The 16,956-nt window shown below is 45.3% G+C and overlaps 1 protein-coding gene across 1 annotated transcript in view; it reads left to right on the forward strand.

Moving 5' to 3' along the window:
- The window catches only part of rnd2 (Rho family GTPase 2), a 29,868-nt gene extending 18,365 nt beyond the window's left edge, over positions 1 to 11,503 (forward strand). The window contains exons 3-5 of the mRNA XM_061090195.1: positions 4,473 to 4,582; positions 6,952 to 7,086; positions 10,352 to 11,503. Coding sequence (XP_060946178.1) covers positions 4,473 to 4,582; positions 6,952 to 7,086; positions 10,352 to 10,621 — 515 coding nt within the window. The 3' untranslated portion in view covers positions 10,622 to 11,503. The remainder of the gene's footprint in view (positions 1 to 4,472; positions 4,583 to 6,951; positions 7,087 to 10,351) is intronic.
- The last annotated feature ends 5,453 nt before the right edge of the window (positions 11,504 to 16,956 follow it).

Below are 16,956 nucleotides of genomic sequence, written 5' to 3' on the forward strand. Positions count from 1 at the left end.
CTGACTGAGGAGGAGCGATAAAAGTTCACAACACAGACCGGACCTTCAACAATGGCGAGTCTGCTGAGCCCTCTCAGAAGATGGAGTGCCAACCCTCATCTTCCCTCCTTTTAGACGCCTCTAATCGCCATGTGCACCGGAGTCATTAGCGTCCGCGGTCCCCCTTTTGCTCTTCTGCTCGCTTCCTCCTTCCTTCCTTTCAGGGGCTCACAATGAAGTCATTTGCATCCCTCCAGGTTGCTACGATACTCGGCCCCCCTAACATGAAATGTTTTGCCTTTGCTTTGAAGGTGGATTTCAAGAGGAAAACAGGGGAAGAAAAGAGACGCATACGTGTGTGTGGTGCTGAATTGGTTGTGTTACTAAAGTTGCAGTAACTCAATCGTCATTCTTTATTTGGTGATATTTAAAAAAGTGTTTTTTACCCTAAACCCTGCCTTTTGTTTGGGTGCATGGACGTCTTCATCTATATGGCCCTAATGAGGCTGTTAGTTGATATTGCCATATGTGCATGAACACATCAGAGAGCCCCGAGGCTAAGACTATTCTTTTCCCCTCACTCATTATGGTTTGCTTTTTAGCTGCGTCTGCAACGGGCGGCCAACAAACAGAGGGCGAAATAGACACATTTCTGAAGTGATGGTGCAGATTAATGCGCTGAACACCGGGAGGCTTCGTTAGATGCTGATTCACACTCAATTGCACCGGCTTCCTGAAGATTCTTCCCCATCAGGCTGCACCGTTTGTTTTTTATTGTTGAGTTGATTTCACTGCGTGTTCTCAGACAGTGGAATCACAGATGAGGGTTGGAATGAGCGGATAGAGAGCCGTCAGCTCGTGTTTCGGATGGATCATCCCCACAGGAGGCATAAATTAAGTCGTACCACAAACCCTCAAGCCTTATTACTGTGCATCAGCGTTTCACAAAGTTTCTGTCTGCCTCGACCTCCTCTGGGATGTGTCTGGCCTTTGAGGATGCTCGACTGACGGCTGGCGGGGGGGGGCGCTCCCCTCCCACCTTGGTCACCTCTGCTTGGCGGCGGCTCCTGTGTGGCGCTGCAGCTTGGCTTAGGGCTTAATTAGCCCCGGGGAAATAAGGACAGAAATCCACTTTTTCCACAGTGAGAGATGGCCGGTGCTAAATCAGGCTAATGCTAATACTCGACTTGGAGGTTTAGTGGGGGGTGTTTTATGCCCGTCCTTGGCACGGAGTGGCGGTGGGGGGGGGGGGCCCGACAGCTTGCCAGGCGTGATGGTTTTTAGCGGTTCCTGCCAGGTTGGGCTCCTCTCCCTCCCGCCCCATCCATCTCGCCCGGCCTCTGTCTGAAATTCAATTGACCTTTTGTTCCACCTCCCAGTGAATGGGCGCAGGCCAGCTCCACCAATAGCCGAGCCAGAGCTCTCATACCTCTTTATTTGATCTGTCCGGCCCGAGCCCAGTGCTTTCATTACCTACCCAAACACCCACCGCTCACCCTCTCTCCTCCTCCTCCTCCTCCTCCTCTCCTCCACAGCTACATCAGCTTTTATCTCTTTCACCCCCTTTCTCATCCTGCTCTTCCTCCTCCTCATGTTTTCTGATTGTTATGGTGATTGGCTTTTGTTTGCTCCTGCTCAGCTTGTTTTTAAACACAGGCCGTTTTCTCCTCTCCTTTCCCTCAGAGGACTTTTTTCCGACTTGGCGAAAGTGCTGAGGTAGCATCCCTGTCGCTCAGGGCAGAGCAGCTCTACAATACCCGTCGTGCACATGACCTGCCAATCATCTCGATCTTTGGGGGTTGACAAATGAATCCCCGCGGCCTCGCTCCAGCCACTAATTACTTCTTCAGTCAAACAAGCACCATTGTCTCAACTTTCCTTCATCCGGCGCCTTTCGCCCTTCATCTGGATGAGGTGTTCATTCGGCGCTCGCTCCTCTCATCCTCGCGTGCTTCTGCACCTTGCCCTCGCTCCAGCGTCAAAGTCATTAAATCCTTTCTGTCCCCTCTCCACCCCCACATGCTCCGTCTCTTTTCTTCTCCTGCTCTAACCTCGGTACGGGCCTGCTGCACTGTGATACATACTAAAGACCGACTTCAGCACTCACAGCATCTCATGTGTGACCGCCACCAATCAGAGGCCTGCTGTCGTACAGTGAGGGCTTTGCGGACGGTTGGACTCGGCGTCTGTGTGATTGGGCCTTTTTTGGAAGTGTTGGTGTATAAGTGTGTGTGTGTGTGTGTGTGTGTGTGTGTGGAGGTGTGTGTGGAGGTTTTTCTGTAAACCCTTCTTCACCCCACTGGAAAAAAGTAGCAATCCTGTATTTATAGATGAAAAGGGGATTATAACTTCCCTGTAAATGTCGCTTATGGTGTAGAATAATGAAAATGATTCTCATTCCGTTACATTAAACATATAATTGGAGTATACCGTATATATATTTATAAAAGTAGAGAATCAAAAATTATCAGAGTTTTAGGAAAACTGCTTTTAGGCTTTTGCAAAGTTTAAAAGAACCATTTTGGGGGGTTTTGATTATCATACAATAAGAGCACAAACATTGGATAAGTGTGTCCCTGTATTGTTTGTATCTGATGCTCTACGTCCAGATGCACGTGGATGTGAGCAGCAATTTTGTGGCGGCGGTTAAAGTCAAAATTGCAGGTCATGTGACGCACAGGAGGGTGGCTAGTTTAAGTTTTCCCGTAACTAATCTTTATGGTAGGATCTGCTCTTAAAAACAATCAAACAAAATTGCATAATTACAATTCTCATTACCACAGTTTAAGGTCCTATTTCAATTAAAAACGTTGAGAGTGCAGCGTCGGTGCAATGGCTCAATGCCCCAAAATGCAGACGAGTGTAAAACCTTTTTAAGCTGCATTTGGTGAACAAGTTTCATTACCACACACAATCCAAGATAATACACACCTTGAGCAAGGGCACCATAGATTGTTTTTTCTAGCGGGTGCGTATTGGCACCGGCATCAGCTCCACAATGAAAAGAGAAAAGAAAACGACTGCAAGCCAACTTACAAACAATGCAGGTTTGAAAACATTGCTAAACTGGAAGGACACTGGGAGTGCAAACCTCTGCCAAGGCCCAGCAGTCTCCTTGTGAAGCCACATTCAAATTCACTAGGTCCGGATTTGTATTTGGCTCTGCACCAAAAATTGTACACACTCACACATATCAGTCCCCTCAACACGTTGTTAATCCTTTATGGCAAAGAGCATTTTTGTGGGGAACGAAATATAAAAAAATGACACATTTTCACTCACACAAAAACCGTCAAACTTGAATAATAAGCCGGGGATGCTGCGACGTGAAGCCTGTTGCATTGTTCTGATTGGAGAGGGAGCATGTCACCACGGACAGCCAGCTGAGTAATGGGGAGGGGGGGGGGCTTCGGGGCCACATGCAGCTATTGTGATCGTCTCATTCCGTCATTAACAAAGAGAACGTAGTGGTGCTAAAACAGGCTGTAGCACCATTGTGCAGACTCCATTTACCCTGCCAGACAAAGGCACGCCGAGCTTTAACAAGCCCACTGCCTGTCGTGTGTCAGGTCACGTCTGAAGCACGGCGACAGCTTGAACAAATATCATCTATTATTATCAGAATCTGTTTGTGCGACGCAAGGGATTAACATCTGCAAAATATGATCCATTTCTAGCAACTGCGAGCGAATCTGTCACCAAACCTGTGAGTTTTTAATTTATGCGTTCGGGGGGCTGTTGCTATCGGAAAAGAGTTCAGGTCAGCAACGGTTACCAGGCGAGGCAGGACGCCCACAGACACATTTCCCGGAGAGCCCAGATATTTTTTACAAGCCTCCTAATGAGAGCTGCAAGACAGCAGGAGTCGTGTAACCGAGCGGCTTGTGAAAGTACAGAGGCGCCACTCTGCCTTCAAATTTGATCAAGGTATAGAAATGAAAAGTGTGTGTGTGTGAACGGAAAGTGTGCGAGTGCCTGTGAATGTCATCTCATCAGGAGGGAAAAAAAAGTATTTAAAGCAAGAGCCATTTGCCAAATAGAGACAGGAAGAGGGATGAGTCGAGAGAATTAAGGGGCTCAACCTTTAGTTTGGCCTTTGTGCCGACATTCTCTGTCGTTCCGAGATGATTATGGATCGTGTGCTTAAGTCCTCGGGTCCTCAACCCACTATCACTCACTGTTGAGTGTGCGTGTAACACCTGGACATCCCTGGAACATCCCGAGACCAAGAGTCCTCAACACGAGCGCACAACTGTTGACATGAACCCTCGTTTGCATGTGCAGAGTGTGAACAGGCACGTTCCAGCCGCTGCATGTCCAAGTGTGAGTCACAGCTCGGGCTTTAATCGGTGTATATCCATGTATGGATGGCGTTTTGATCCCCTTCCAGTTTGTTTTCCTATCGAAATTTAAAAAAAACGCCATATGGTTGAGGTCCTGGGATTAAAATCGAGCCACGATGACTTATGTCGTATGTTTTTGTGTGTCCGCAGGTTCCTCTTATTACGACAACGTGAGGCCGCTCGCGTATCCCGACTCAGATGCGGTACTCATCTGTTTCGACATCAGCCGCCCCGAGACTCTGGACAGTGTCATAAAAAAGGTCAGTGTTTTGAGTTTTTTCCCCCCCGCTTCTCCTCTTTGGATCTGCATTTAATATCTCCTGCGACATCGAAAAAAAACCAAACTGTTTTCCCCCCGATCAGCATCTTGTATCGCTGTGGCAGCAGATTGCATTTTCATGGCTCGACAAATTGAGCAAATCAGCACAGAGTTCAGAGCCTCCCCGTTCCTTTATCTCATCAAAATGTCCGTGGGTACTTGACCCGCGTCCCTCGAAGGAATGGAAGGTCAGACTGAAGAATGAGACGAGAGGCTTTGCTGCCGGGTGGGTTCGAGAGGAATATCAGATACGCAAATTAGCCACAGCAGTCGTATCAAAGAGCCGAGGCAAAGCCGGTTCGAGAGATTTAGAAATCCCTGCTCTGGAGACATTTAAAATTCAAAATCGGAGTATTATGCAGAGCAGTTGGCCAGATGGTGAAAAAGTTGACATCGGTAAGGAGGCCTACGGTTCAGGATGCTGAGATTTCTGGAGTTGAGATTGAGTGGCGGTTAAGTGTAGGCGGGGGGGGCGAGGTTGGGGTCATGTTTTTACAGCCAGTGGCAGATTTTGTGCCACACACTGTGAAATACCTAATGCACAAGCTGAGACACCCGGCTTAATTGGTGGTGTCTGCGCGCACGTGTTTCTTGTAGAACAGGCCAGTGCCATTTAGTGGTCTGTCGTCTTGAATCCATGTGTTTGCGCTCGCCTTTGAACTGCGCTCTCTGTGGCCCTGGGTCTGTTCCCACGTCTGGCCTGTTGACGTGTTTAGTGGTCTGAGGAGAGCTGCTGTAATGCCCCTGCAGACTTTGTAGATCTAACCCGAGACACCTTTTTTTTTGAACCCACAAATATCTCTCAAGCCTCAGTGCACTTTGTCAACAGAGGGAAGCAGAGCTGGTGTCAAGCTTTTGGTTTTCCCATGAATCCCTTGGCAGGGGGTTGCCGTGACCCCTGACCTGGAGCTGTCGCCCTGGTAATCTCTGGAACCCAGGGGCACATGGAAACCTGTTGCACAATCACCATCCCAAATTAGACTCTTGACCTCTGGAAACAAGCAGGTTACCGGAGGGTCTTTGGATGACAGCTGGGGGAGGAGTGAGGGTTAAACCATCAAAGCTTTTGATTGGATGTTATTGGTAGAATAGGGTGGTCCTGAAAGGTCCAACACGGTTTTCTCTGTGAAAGATGAATGGACCCCCCCCGGCACTCTGCACACGGCATGCAGAGTATTCCAGGACTGGCAGCGGCTGCTGTGTATTTGTGTCGCGGGCAGAAGAGACCACTTTGTTGGTTCAGCTGAGTTTCAGAAGAGACATTTAATCTCAGGGCGATTTTAGAAGGAAGACGACCGATCAACCTTTTCTGTAGAGATCCTGAAATAGATTTGTTGGTCTGGAGGAAAATATAAAGCACTTAAGGTCGTGCAGAAACCTAAACCAAGCCTGCATGAATCGTCTTTCATTCAAACAGTGAAACAGCGAGTTGTGCAAAAACAATGATGCCTAATAAATTAATAAATTACTTAGAGAAATAATGTTTCGACAAGAAAATGTATCGACAACTACTTTGATCTTTAATTATATTCAACATTTCCTTTTTCAGAAAGACTTGACTTATTTGAAAGTAAAATCAATATATTTTGGTTCTAGAGTTCAGACAAAAAAAGGAAAGTGACTACATCACAGTGCACTTTAGGAAATAATGTACATGTTTGAGTACTTTCTGAAATATTGACCAAACAATGATTTTGATAGTAAGAATTTATTAAAATAGATTGTATTTATGATTCTACTTCAACTGTTCATATTTATCAATTACCATATTATTAGTCTCAACATTTTCTTTCAGGTAAAAAAAACAAACATTTTCAATTGACAAATGAATAAAACAAATGTTACGCATATTCATAACAAAATATAGAGGAGCTAGAAAGGCATTCAGTAGAGTTCATATCTCTGCCAAGGCCCCTCAGTCCCCTTAAATTCAGTCAAGCTGCACCAAATTTCACACACTCATGGATATCAGTTATTTCATCAAGATCAGATCCATGAATTCTGGAAAGTTGGTGCATGTGTCAATATATTTCCTAAAGATAGTGAAGAAAGTTATTTTTTGGCCCCTCGTTGGACCAAGTTCAGTAGAAATGAGTTTGTAGTTTTTGCGTAATCATAATAACATCTAACTCATCTATGATTTTGATATACATATACTTAAAATGTTATAAGAATATACACATTCATAAAACTTTTGACCTGTTTGCAGAACTAATGTCTTTTATCAAGAGAGCAATAATCTGCGACCAGTTCCATATTTGGCCAATTCCCTGATGCATTTCTGTGTCTGTCTGTCTCATTCCTCCACAGTGGCAAGGAGAGACCCAGGAGTTTTGTCCCAATGCCAAGGTGGTGCTGGTGGGCTGCAAACTGGACATGAGGACGGACGTCAACACCCTGAGGGAACTCTCCAAGCAGCGGCTCATCCCCGTCACCCACGAACAGGTGAGCACAGGCAACTTGATGGATGAAGGAGGAGGAGAAAAAAAGGGGGGAGACTGGTCCAAATGATGAGAGGAGTTTGGAGGTGCCCTATAGGAAGAAAGACGGATTTGAAAACAACCAGACATGCAGAAAGGACATTAGAAAGCAAGCCAGCGATGTAATCAGTAGTTCCCCCTAGGGTTGCAAAGGGGCGGAAACTTTCCGGAAGCTTTCCATGGGAAGTTAAGCTCGGGAATTTTGGCAATTTTGAAAAAAAAAAAAAAAAGACGATACTAATTGTTTGGCTAACTATTTATATCTCTGGCATTGCATTAGTGTTTTTTTTACAAACTTTTTTCTCATCTTATTCTACAGAACAATGCCACGTGCACTATTTCATTTGTGGAGGCATTTCACCCCATCCAATGTAGAAGGAAAGGCTGTGTACATTTGCAAATACTGTGCAAAGACCTATGTTAAGAATGAAACAAAGATGCAGAAGCATATAGTCAAGTGCCCAAAGTTTCCACAGGGCTCAAATCAGCCTATGACAAAACAAAATGTTTATATTTATGTATGTTTATGACAAGGTAAATACAGTTAGTATAAATTACCCACAAAATTTCCAGTTTATGCCCGTTAATTCCCGTATATTCCCGTATATTCCCGTTTATTCCCGTTAATTCCCGTATATTCCCGTTAATTCCCGTTAATTCCCATGGAAAGTTTCCAACTTTGAATATTACCGGAATTTTGCAACCCTAGGTCTAAATGATCAGAGAAGGAGTTTGGAGGTGCCATATAGGAAGAAAGACGGATTTGAAAACAACCAGACATGCAGAAAGGACATTAGAAAGCAAGCCAGCGATATAATCAGTAGTTCCCCCCCCCCATCTAGGATCAGCAGTGGCATTTCACTCTTGGGAAGTCCCGTAGGAGGGAAGTAAGAGACCAGGCTCATGCTACACAATCAACGGCTGCAGAATAAGAGCTGTGTGAAACCCCTCGGGGACACGTTGCTGGGGTCGGCATTTTGACTGAGATTTGCTGACAAGGCCCGTAAGGTTGCTTATGGCGACGGGCCTCGGAGGAGGAGGCGGTTAGTGGAATTTAGGGACACATTTCTTTCCCCCTCCTGAAATGAAATATTCATGCAGATTTAGTTTCTTTTTCAAAATGCAGGGATGAATAGAAAAAACGGACGTTGACAAACGAGCGAGCCCCTTTTTATCGCACGCCGCCATGACCTCCAAGCCGAGAGGGAACGGGGGTGGGGGGGGGGGGAGAAGAGGGAGGGGCATGATAAACTGTTCTGTAAATGTATGAATTTTTAATAAGCTTTCGCCGTGTTCATTTTGTGCTCTCCCGTGTCGGACATACAAAAAGTGGAGAGGTTTTTTTTTTTTTTTTTTCAGCGCCGCACACAAAAGCCCTCAGAACAAAAGAAGCCCCCCCCCCCGCTGTTGTCTGAGAGCGCGCTGGAGGCAGCCTCGGAAAAATCTGCCACCGAAAAACAGAGAGTTCATGTAAATAATATATATAAACAAAAGATGGAGCAGGCAAAACACTTAGCGGATGTAAAATAGAGAGGGCCCCATTGGTGTCGAGGCCGGCATCACGCTATCGTTCCACTCTTCCTCAGTCTCTTTTAGTCTGAGGGCAGTTCATGTTTGTGTCTGAAACGTGTCCGGAAAATGTGTGTCGGCACGGCGGACGCCAAAGTTTTACACAATGAACCCTCTGCTGCTCTAATCCAAGAGGCCCAGGTTGTTATCCTGTTGTTGATCTTAAATTGAATTCCGACACAGCTGAGGAGTCGGCAGCGAGAGAAGTGACCACTGGCTGAACTCCAGACGTTTTTTCCGCGCTAATCTGCCCGGAGATCTGATCGAGCTTCTCTGCTTCTCAGGCCAATCTCCACCTTGGCCGTGGTTCCGCCTAATGAGGAAGTCCGTGCGTCTGGGACATGGATGTGGCCGCGGTGCGTGGCCGCGACCAAAGTCAAAAGCCCGTCCACTGCGGATGAAAAGATCCCTCTGTGACGGAGAGATGTTTTAAGGTCGTGGGAAAACGCTGTCCTGCCTCATCTGTGAGGAAACGTTTCATCGGTTGATTTTTGCCTGAACGTGCGTTTATGAGCGCGATCATGAAACAGGAGATTAAACAAGAGGCCGCGCTGTGCTTTAGGGAAGAGGGAGGCTGGAGGGATTTGAAAATTAAATTTGTTTCTGATTTGATTTCAAGCAAACAATTTACAGTCTCAATTAACTGGGCATATTGTAACATTACTCAGGGGAACGCTTAATGCTGGAGGACTTCCGTTATGGGTTCAGCCTCTTCTCTCTAAATAGCTGCACAGCCCATGTCAACACTGGCTCTCTGGCCCACTCTAATACCACAGACCGAGGAGTTAGAGCATCTGAATTATTCATGCCTCGGATGGAGGGGCTTCATTTGTCTCCAGACATGTTGAGATCATTGACATTCAGTCTACGGTCCCGATCCGCATCTCTGTCTCTGGACCGCTGCCTCTTTCTGGGACATTTAGTCTTTTACTGTGGAGATATATTGCCTGCTTGTGCCAAGGTGGTGTGAGAGATGGGGGGTGCGTGCTGGAAGATTTCAGTTTCTTTGTGAAGAGCTCAAACAGCAGTGATGTCGAAAACCTCCACTAAGAAGTCCGAGGACACCCAAAGAATTAGCTTAAGGCCCAATGAGGTGCAGTGTACCTTGAATATTGATTGACTTTGAATTAACTTTGCGCTCTGTAGCTGCTTCCGCTGGGACTCATCAACACAAGTGACGTTGTTGTTCATGACAACAGCACGTTCACGACAACTGATTCTCCAGTTTGGGGTTCAGCGATAATGAGTGCCGCTTTTTCTGAACCTTGAACAAACAGGTGAACAGCTCTTTGTGCAGTAGCGGGGGTGCAGCCTCAGGGTTCTGTGGACTGAGTCCTGCAGTCGGTCTTTACAGCTCATAGACTGCTGGTCACTTTCACAGTTTCAGGGAGAAAGGCTCCAATCAGCATCACCACAGGCCAAGCTAACTAGCTTATTCCAATCAGAGAGGCTTAGAACTTGCACTGCACTAGAAAGAAAGCAGCAGCCGAAAACCACTGAAAGGAGAAAACAGGGAAGAAACTGGCTAAAAGATGAAAAAGCAGAAAAAGTTGCTGATGTTTTGCTCATTAAAAGGTTTGATGCGCTTGTGTCTTTCCCTTTTTTATCTTTCCTCTCGCTTGCTTGCGAATAATCTCCCTCTCTCCGTCTCTGTGTCGTAGGGAAGCACGATAGGTCGACAGATGGGGGCGGTGGCCTACGTGGAGTGCACCTCCAAGGTTTCGGAGAACAGCGTCCGAGACGTGTTCCACATCACCACGCTGGCGTCGGTGCAGCGGACGCACAAGCCGCAGCTCAAACGCAGCAGTTCCCGCCGGGGCTTGAAGCGAGTGTCTCAGCTGCCCCTGCCGCCGCTGCCCGGCCGGACTGAGCAGATCGACCAGGCTCCGACCATCAGGAAGGACCGAGCCAAGAGCTGCGTGCTCATGTAGAGACCCATTCTTCTAAATATATATATATGTATATACCTAAACACAGAAATATATATAAGAGGAAGTCTATTTATTGTTTTTTGATTTGTTTTTCCCCCTCATGTTTTCATTTCTTTGCACTGCAGAGTGGTTGGGGATAAAAGAAACACTGCGCTGTGAAAACTAAATGCTTTGGGATTTTCTTTTTTTTTTGCCTGTGTGCATATTTTCTAAGCTGTTTACATATTTGTGTTGTTTTGAGATGATGGCAAATTGGACTAACTCTCCGGACACGTGGAAGCTGTGACAGTGGAAGTGTCGTCTCGTCCTGGGTATTAAAGAGGAACTCATTTCCTGAAACGGCTCAAGTGAAAGGACGGTACTGCGGCGGAGCGGGGGTTGAGGAGATGGACGTGAGAGGAGCCACAGTGAAGACGGACGTCTGTGGATGAAACTTTCAAAGACAATATCGCTGAGCGCACATGAGGACTGAATGTGCAGCTTCAGTCTGTAGTTGCCTCCTGTCGCCATATCTGAGAGAGAAACGTGTATGTACAGTCTTGCTGAAAAGGGATTAGGTGAAACGATGAGTCAAACCAAACATTAGGAGCTGGAAATGAGATTTTGTGACACTGATGGAAGTTCTGTGAAGGTGTGTGTGTGAGAGAGCGTTACAACCACAAGTGCATTTTAAGAATAAAGAAAAATGCCACAGCACAGCCAATCTGATGTTATTTTGCTCATGTTAACACCAACGACTCCAACTTGTGTCAGTTTCACTGAAGTTAATGCTGTTGTCACTATTTTAAAGTTGTTTCTTTGTGGAAAATAAAGTGAGAAAATGTTAGGGCTATTTTGTTGTACTTTCTCTAAACTCTGAAATAAAGCAGCAGCTTGACCCTACAGGGAGACAACGGGTTATTTTCCTTCATATGTATTTTCAGGCTGGTCTCATAAGCTATTTTGGTTGGTTGGTTTTTCAGCAGGATTATGCAAAAACTCCAGAGCGTTTTTTTTTTTAATTGGTGAAAGGATAAGACATGGGCCCACAAGGAAACCACAAACTCTTAAGTGGAACCCGACAAAGGATAATTCTTTTCACATTCACAACATTGCGAGATAAGACATTTTCACTGATTTACCAGGAAATCATGTATGGATCTTAATGAAATACAAAAACAAAATTTGCAATTGGGTGCAGATAAAAATCCAAATCTGGATCTAGTGAAATTTGGTTTCGTAAGGGATCTGTTTGACCTTGCCGGAGGTATGTGCTCTACTGAGTCCCATCCTAAATGTTTCCTAACTGCTACAAGGTTGTTCACTTTTCACCACTGTCAATTCGTTGGTTGGTTGGTCAAGATTATATAAAAACCACTGAACAGATTTCCACAAAAAGGACACATTACATTTCAGTGCAGATCTTAACAAAGAGGCGGATTCAAGAACTATTATTTCTCTTTCTTTAACATTGCGACATAGGAATTTTTGTTCACATTATCAAATTTCTTGATGAGTTTGGTGAAAAAATAAATCAGGCATGTTTCGGGGACCGATTATCATGTGTTTGAATTTTGGTGTGGATCTAGTGAATTTAAATGTGGTTTTATAAAGGGGACTCTCTAGCCTTTGTGGAAGCGTGCACTCTACTGGGTGTCATTAAACCATGTGATTATCACACTTCAACCAACTGTTTCCTTTAATCAGATGAAGCAAATAAATCATTTACACTCGTATTATTCTCCTTCATCAGCCTGTAAATAATAAGGCTCCACTTCCTGTGTTGATGCCATCTCTGTGCTCTCCTGCAGCCTGAGCAATGAGTCAGTCCCTGTTGAGGTAATGTGCACAGACCTTGCAGACCTCTGTGCTCGCAAAAACAAAATTGAACTGCAATGCAGCAGCACCCGAGCACTGAATCCTTTTTTTTTTTAAGTGACCGACTCAAAACTATTTCAGGGACTTCAACTCTATTCAGTGCGACAGATGACGTGACAGGCGAGCTATTATATCGACAGGGAGCAATTTTGGTGTCCGGCTGGTCCATAGACTTTTTTTCTTCTTCTGGACCCCAGGAACACAGTTTCTCTTACGCAGCAGGACTTTCTGTCTGGAGTGGGTTTGCATTTGGCAAGCTGCTGCTGCCTGACAGGATTTAGGTGGAGGTGAGCGTGGACAGGCCCGTCCACTGTAAGTTGAAATCACTCTGGCAGCAACTAAAAGCTTTACCTCTACAACTGTCAGTGTTGTCTGACAACTTAACTGGTGTTAAATCCATGCTAGACAGCCAGGATAGATGTGGAGAGAAACAGGCGAACAGAAGAAACTGAAGGGGAAGCGACAGAGGGTGTGTGAGGGGAAGAACTGAAGGAATAATCGACCAGAAATATGTATTTCAAATATCACAACCTCCTGCAGCTTGTTTCCTCACGTAGGATGGGAGATGGATTCACAGCTGTTGTCAGGGCAAAGAATGCATCAAATTGTCCAAAGAACGAATAGGAAAACGAATAAATAAAAAAATCAATGGAAATAAATCAGCAGCAAGATAGAAAAGAAAAACCATTTCAGCATCACAAACGTTTTTGGGGCTTTCTCAAGAATTTATCCATTTCTTCAGAGATACTTGTTTTCATCATCGCGCTTCAAGAAACAATCGGATTCGACGACTTGGGAAGGAAACATCGAACTGCTCAACTGCTCAGCTCATGCCGTGAGTGGCCAGGGTTCATGGGGCGGTTGGCTCCAAAGATCAACAAGGCAAAAAGGTCAGGAATCTATGATGCAGACGATTTCTGACGTGGATCCGGACGAAACCCAGAATCTTAGATTTCTTTTCAATTTCTTAGATTTGTTTTGACATTTTCACCACCGAGAGGAATGTTAGGCTTTTACAGAGGTTTGCATTCTACTGTTAATGAGAGTGACTGTCCACCAGAATGTGACAGAATCAGATTTAGTTCCAATGTAAGGCATGAGGTAAATGAAAGCAGAGTCATAAGGATAATTGCAAAGAGCAACCCATCTGCAAATCGAGTTAATAAGACTGAAGCTTCCAAAAATGATATAACACATGGGCTACCAAACACACGTAGGCTACAAAATAGTATTCTCTATAATCAAGTAGTGTAAATGTCATGCCTGCACACTCTAAACTGCAACAGAAAGACATAGCTTTATTATCAGAGACATAAAGTTCAGTGTGTGTGCAAGTGAGGATCCAGGTAAGCACCTGCAGACGTATATAAAGTAGCTTCTGGCGGATGATCGCTTTTTGGCACAACACCAGTTATTAAACCCACAAGGAAGTGAGTGTTTGATATTTGAAAAAGAGATTTTTAGTGGTGTGTCCCAAAGAGTAGAAAGAGAAGTAGTAATTTTACTAGGATGGACACATTAGTCACAGAGGAGCAGTAGAGAGGTGTTGCCCAGGCCAGGAAATGAGCAGTTGAAATGAGGGCAACACCCTCGTCGGGGGCACCAGGCTCCTACAGTTCACACTGATGCTTAACAGGATTAGTGTTGCAGTGCAAATGCTTGTGTGCGATGGCATCATCTCCATTGCACTGCCCTGCATCTCCCCATCCGCCTGCATAAGCGTCAAATAAAGCAAGTCATCCAGACGCTGCAGCCAGACGCGTGTGCATCTTGCCAAGACGAAGACCAATCAGCTGCTGCTTTTTTGTGAAATTAAACCCACATCTGAGTTTATCTGGAGGATCTAGTCCCACTTAGAGGCAGGTTTATTACGGCAGGATGTCCTCAAATTCCGCAATGTGATCAGCCATTTGCCCTTTCCCTCCGAGACGCCGGGAGGATTAGTCCCTTCGCAGGTTCACGCTCCGTCTCTGCATTCTTGACTTTCCCTTCTCCGGCTCTGACCGACACACAGAGAGCCCAGTCATCTCAGGCCGGAGCCGCCAGAGGTGACGTCACGTGCACAGGAAGTCCACCATCACGGAGCGTTCTTTGGCAAATTAGTACAATTTGCAGATGGGGTTGTGTCCTCAGAAAGGGCAGAGCGGCAGAGAGAGGGCAGAGAGGGATAGAGAGAGAGAGAGAAAGTGATTGACACACCCAGACACACAGAGGAGGGGTGATGGAGAACGAGGGAGACGGTACTTGGCCCGTCTGCTGACAAAAGGCCACAGAGCAGAGCTACAAATTAAATACAGTCATGAGAGGATTTGTAATGAGAAGCAGTATGACACACACACACACACACACACACACACACACACACACACACACACACACACACACACACACACACACACACACACACACACACACACACACACACACACACACACACACACACACACACACACACACACACACACACACACACACACACACACACACACACACACACACACGAAACTGGCAGAGATTATGGCATTGATGATCACAAGAAAATGCCTTCAAAGGCATATTCATCTGACGATCTTTCCCCTGTTACCTCTTAAGATTTTCAACTTTATTGTTTTCCGTTTCCCAGCAGATAAACCCGACAAAATAGAGTCCAACCTGGTCCCCTCCCTGTGGTTGGTTAGCAGTGAAACACAGGCTGTGGAGATTAATTAACCCACGGTTTAATGCTTTCTGCTATAGTTAAAATGTGTGAGCGTGTGCTTTAATATAGTTGATCGAGTGTGTGTGTGTGTGTGTGTGTGTGTGTGTGTGTGTGTGTGTGTGTGTGTGTGTGTGTGTGTGTGCACTCGCGAACATCTTTATCTGTATTTGTCTCTGTGACTCAATTTACATCTGGGACCAATGTCTCTAAAGTAGAACAGGGGAGGATTTGACGAAAGGGACAAGTTATTGATATTTTAGAAGGTGTGTTTTTCCATCATGGGTTCTCAGATGGATGCACACATATTTCCCTGAGGGATTAGAGGTTGTGTGACTGAGCTGTGCGACGGCCGGGGAGGGGGTGGTGGTGGTGGTGGGGGGGCTGATAAGATGTAAAAGATGGAGAGGTTTGGCAGCGATATTCAGAATCCACTGCTCGACTCTTTAAATTGCAGTCCACAGACTGATTCATATCTTGGAGGGCTTCCATGAAAAATAAACCAGCTTTTATCTGTGATTGAGGTGAACAATTCTGAGGATTTATTGTGTGTTGCAAAGCTGGAGCCGGTCTGAGCTGTTGTTTTCTTTAAGCTGGGCTTAGTTAATTGTTTTAAAGCTTGACTAACATTATGTCTTTCTCTCTCTGAAAATGGCAGCCACGATCAGAGCTGGAGCAGAGCAATTTTCTTACGTCATCAAGTCACGTCTTTCCTCGACTTGAAGACATTTTCCATCGAGGTCAAGGAAACGTAGGAAAGTGCAGCCTTAGGGCTCCATTTTAATTATCTCAGCTCATGGTCTGAAGCGCACAGTGCATTCTGGGCCGTTTGCAAATCCACTTTTGCTCGTTTCAGGGTGGAACAAAGTTTGTAAAGGGTTGTGCTTGCTCTCCTAATGAATCCCAATTTGTCAATTAAAGTGCTATAAATCAATCAGAGGGCCAGCTCCTATTCCCTTTAAAAGCCAGGTGAGCTTGCATCTTGGTGATTAAAAGGCGGACTTGCCAGGTAATAGGAAAGAACACTTCTTCGGAGAGGAAACTGTTTCGCAATACACGTGAATAGATCATCTGTGTGTTTCGCGCTAATGTTTGGGCTTCATATGTAGGTGCGTAATACTATCTTGATAATGCAGCCTTCATGTAACAGAATTAGACTGTGCCACTGACTTCAGATCAGATTTTAAAAGTGTGGTCAAAAGTATGATCACTTTCCCCTGCGTCACACATCTCCATTTCCTCCCACCATCCAGAAAATGAGGTTAAATAACCAGGAATCAAACCCTGCTATCTTGTGTATTTGGAGCTAGAGTTTGGAGCCAGAGTTGTTTAATCCTGTTTTTTATAGCATCAGATAAGTAATAAAACCAAACTTACTGGACCAATTAACACTTTACAAACTATGTATTTACTTTGACCTTTTAGTTTGGCTCATATCCTATCAACAAATATAGAGAAGGTGGGACTTATGACCTGTACTGCAGCCAGCCAACAGGTGGCGATCGATTCACTTTGGCTTCACTTTGAGGGAAATGTCATGTCATCCATCTTTATACACAGTCTATGGCCTGACCACAACTCATTTTAGACCAACACAGCATGAGTGGTCAGATGGTCCCTTGCTATTTTAACAATATGGGTGCTGGATGGGAAAATTACTTGGTCTGAAACCAACAGTCAGTGGTGATGTGCTTCGAGTCAGTCTGGATCTGTGTAATACAGGGCCCTTATTCCTGTCAACTTGTAGCAGCTACATGTCTTTGTAAGATTCTGAAGTATATTT

This window comes from Limanda limanda, chromosome 17 (genome assembly GCF_963576545.1).
Source record: "Limanda limanda chromosome 17, fLimLim1.1, whole genome shotgun sequence".
NCBI lineage: Eukaryota > Metazoa > Chordata > Actinopteri > Pleuronectiformes > Pleuronectidae > Limanda > Limanda limanda.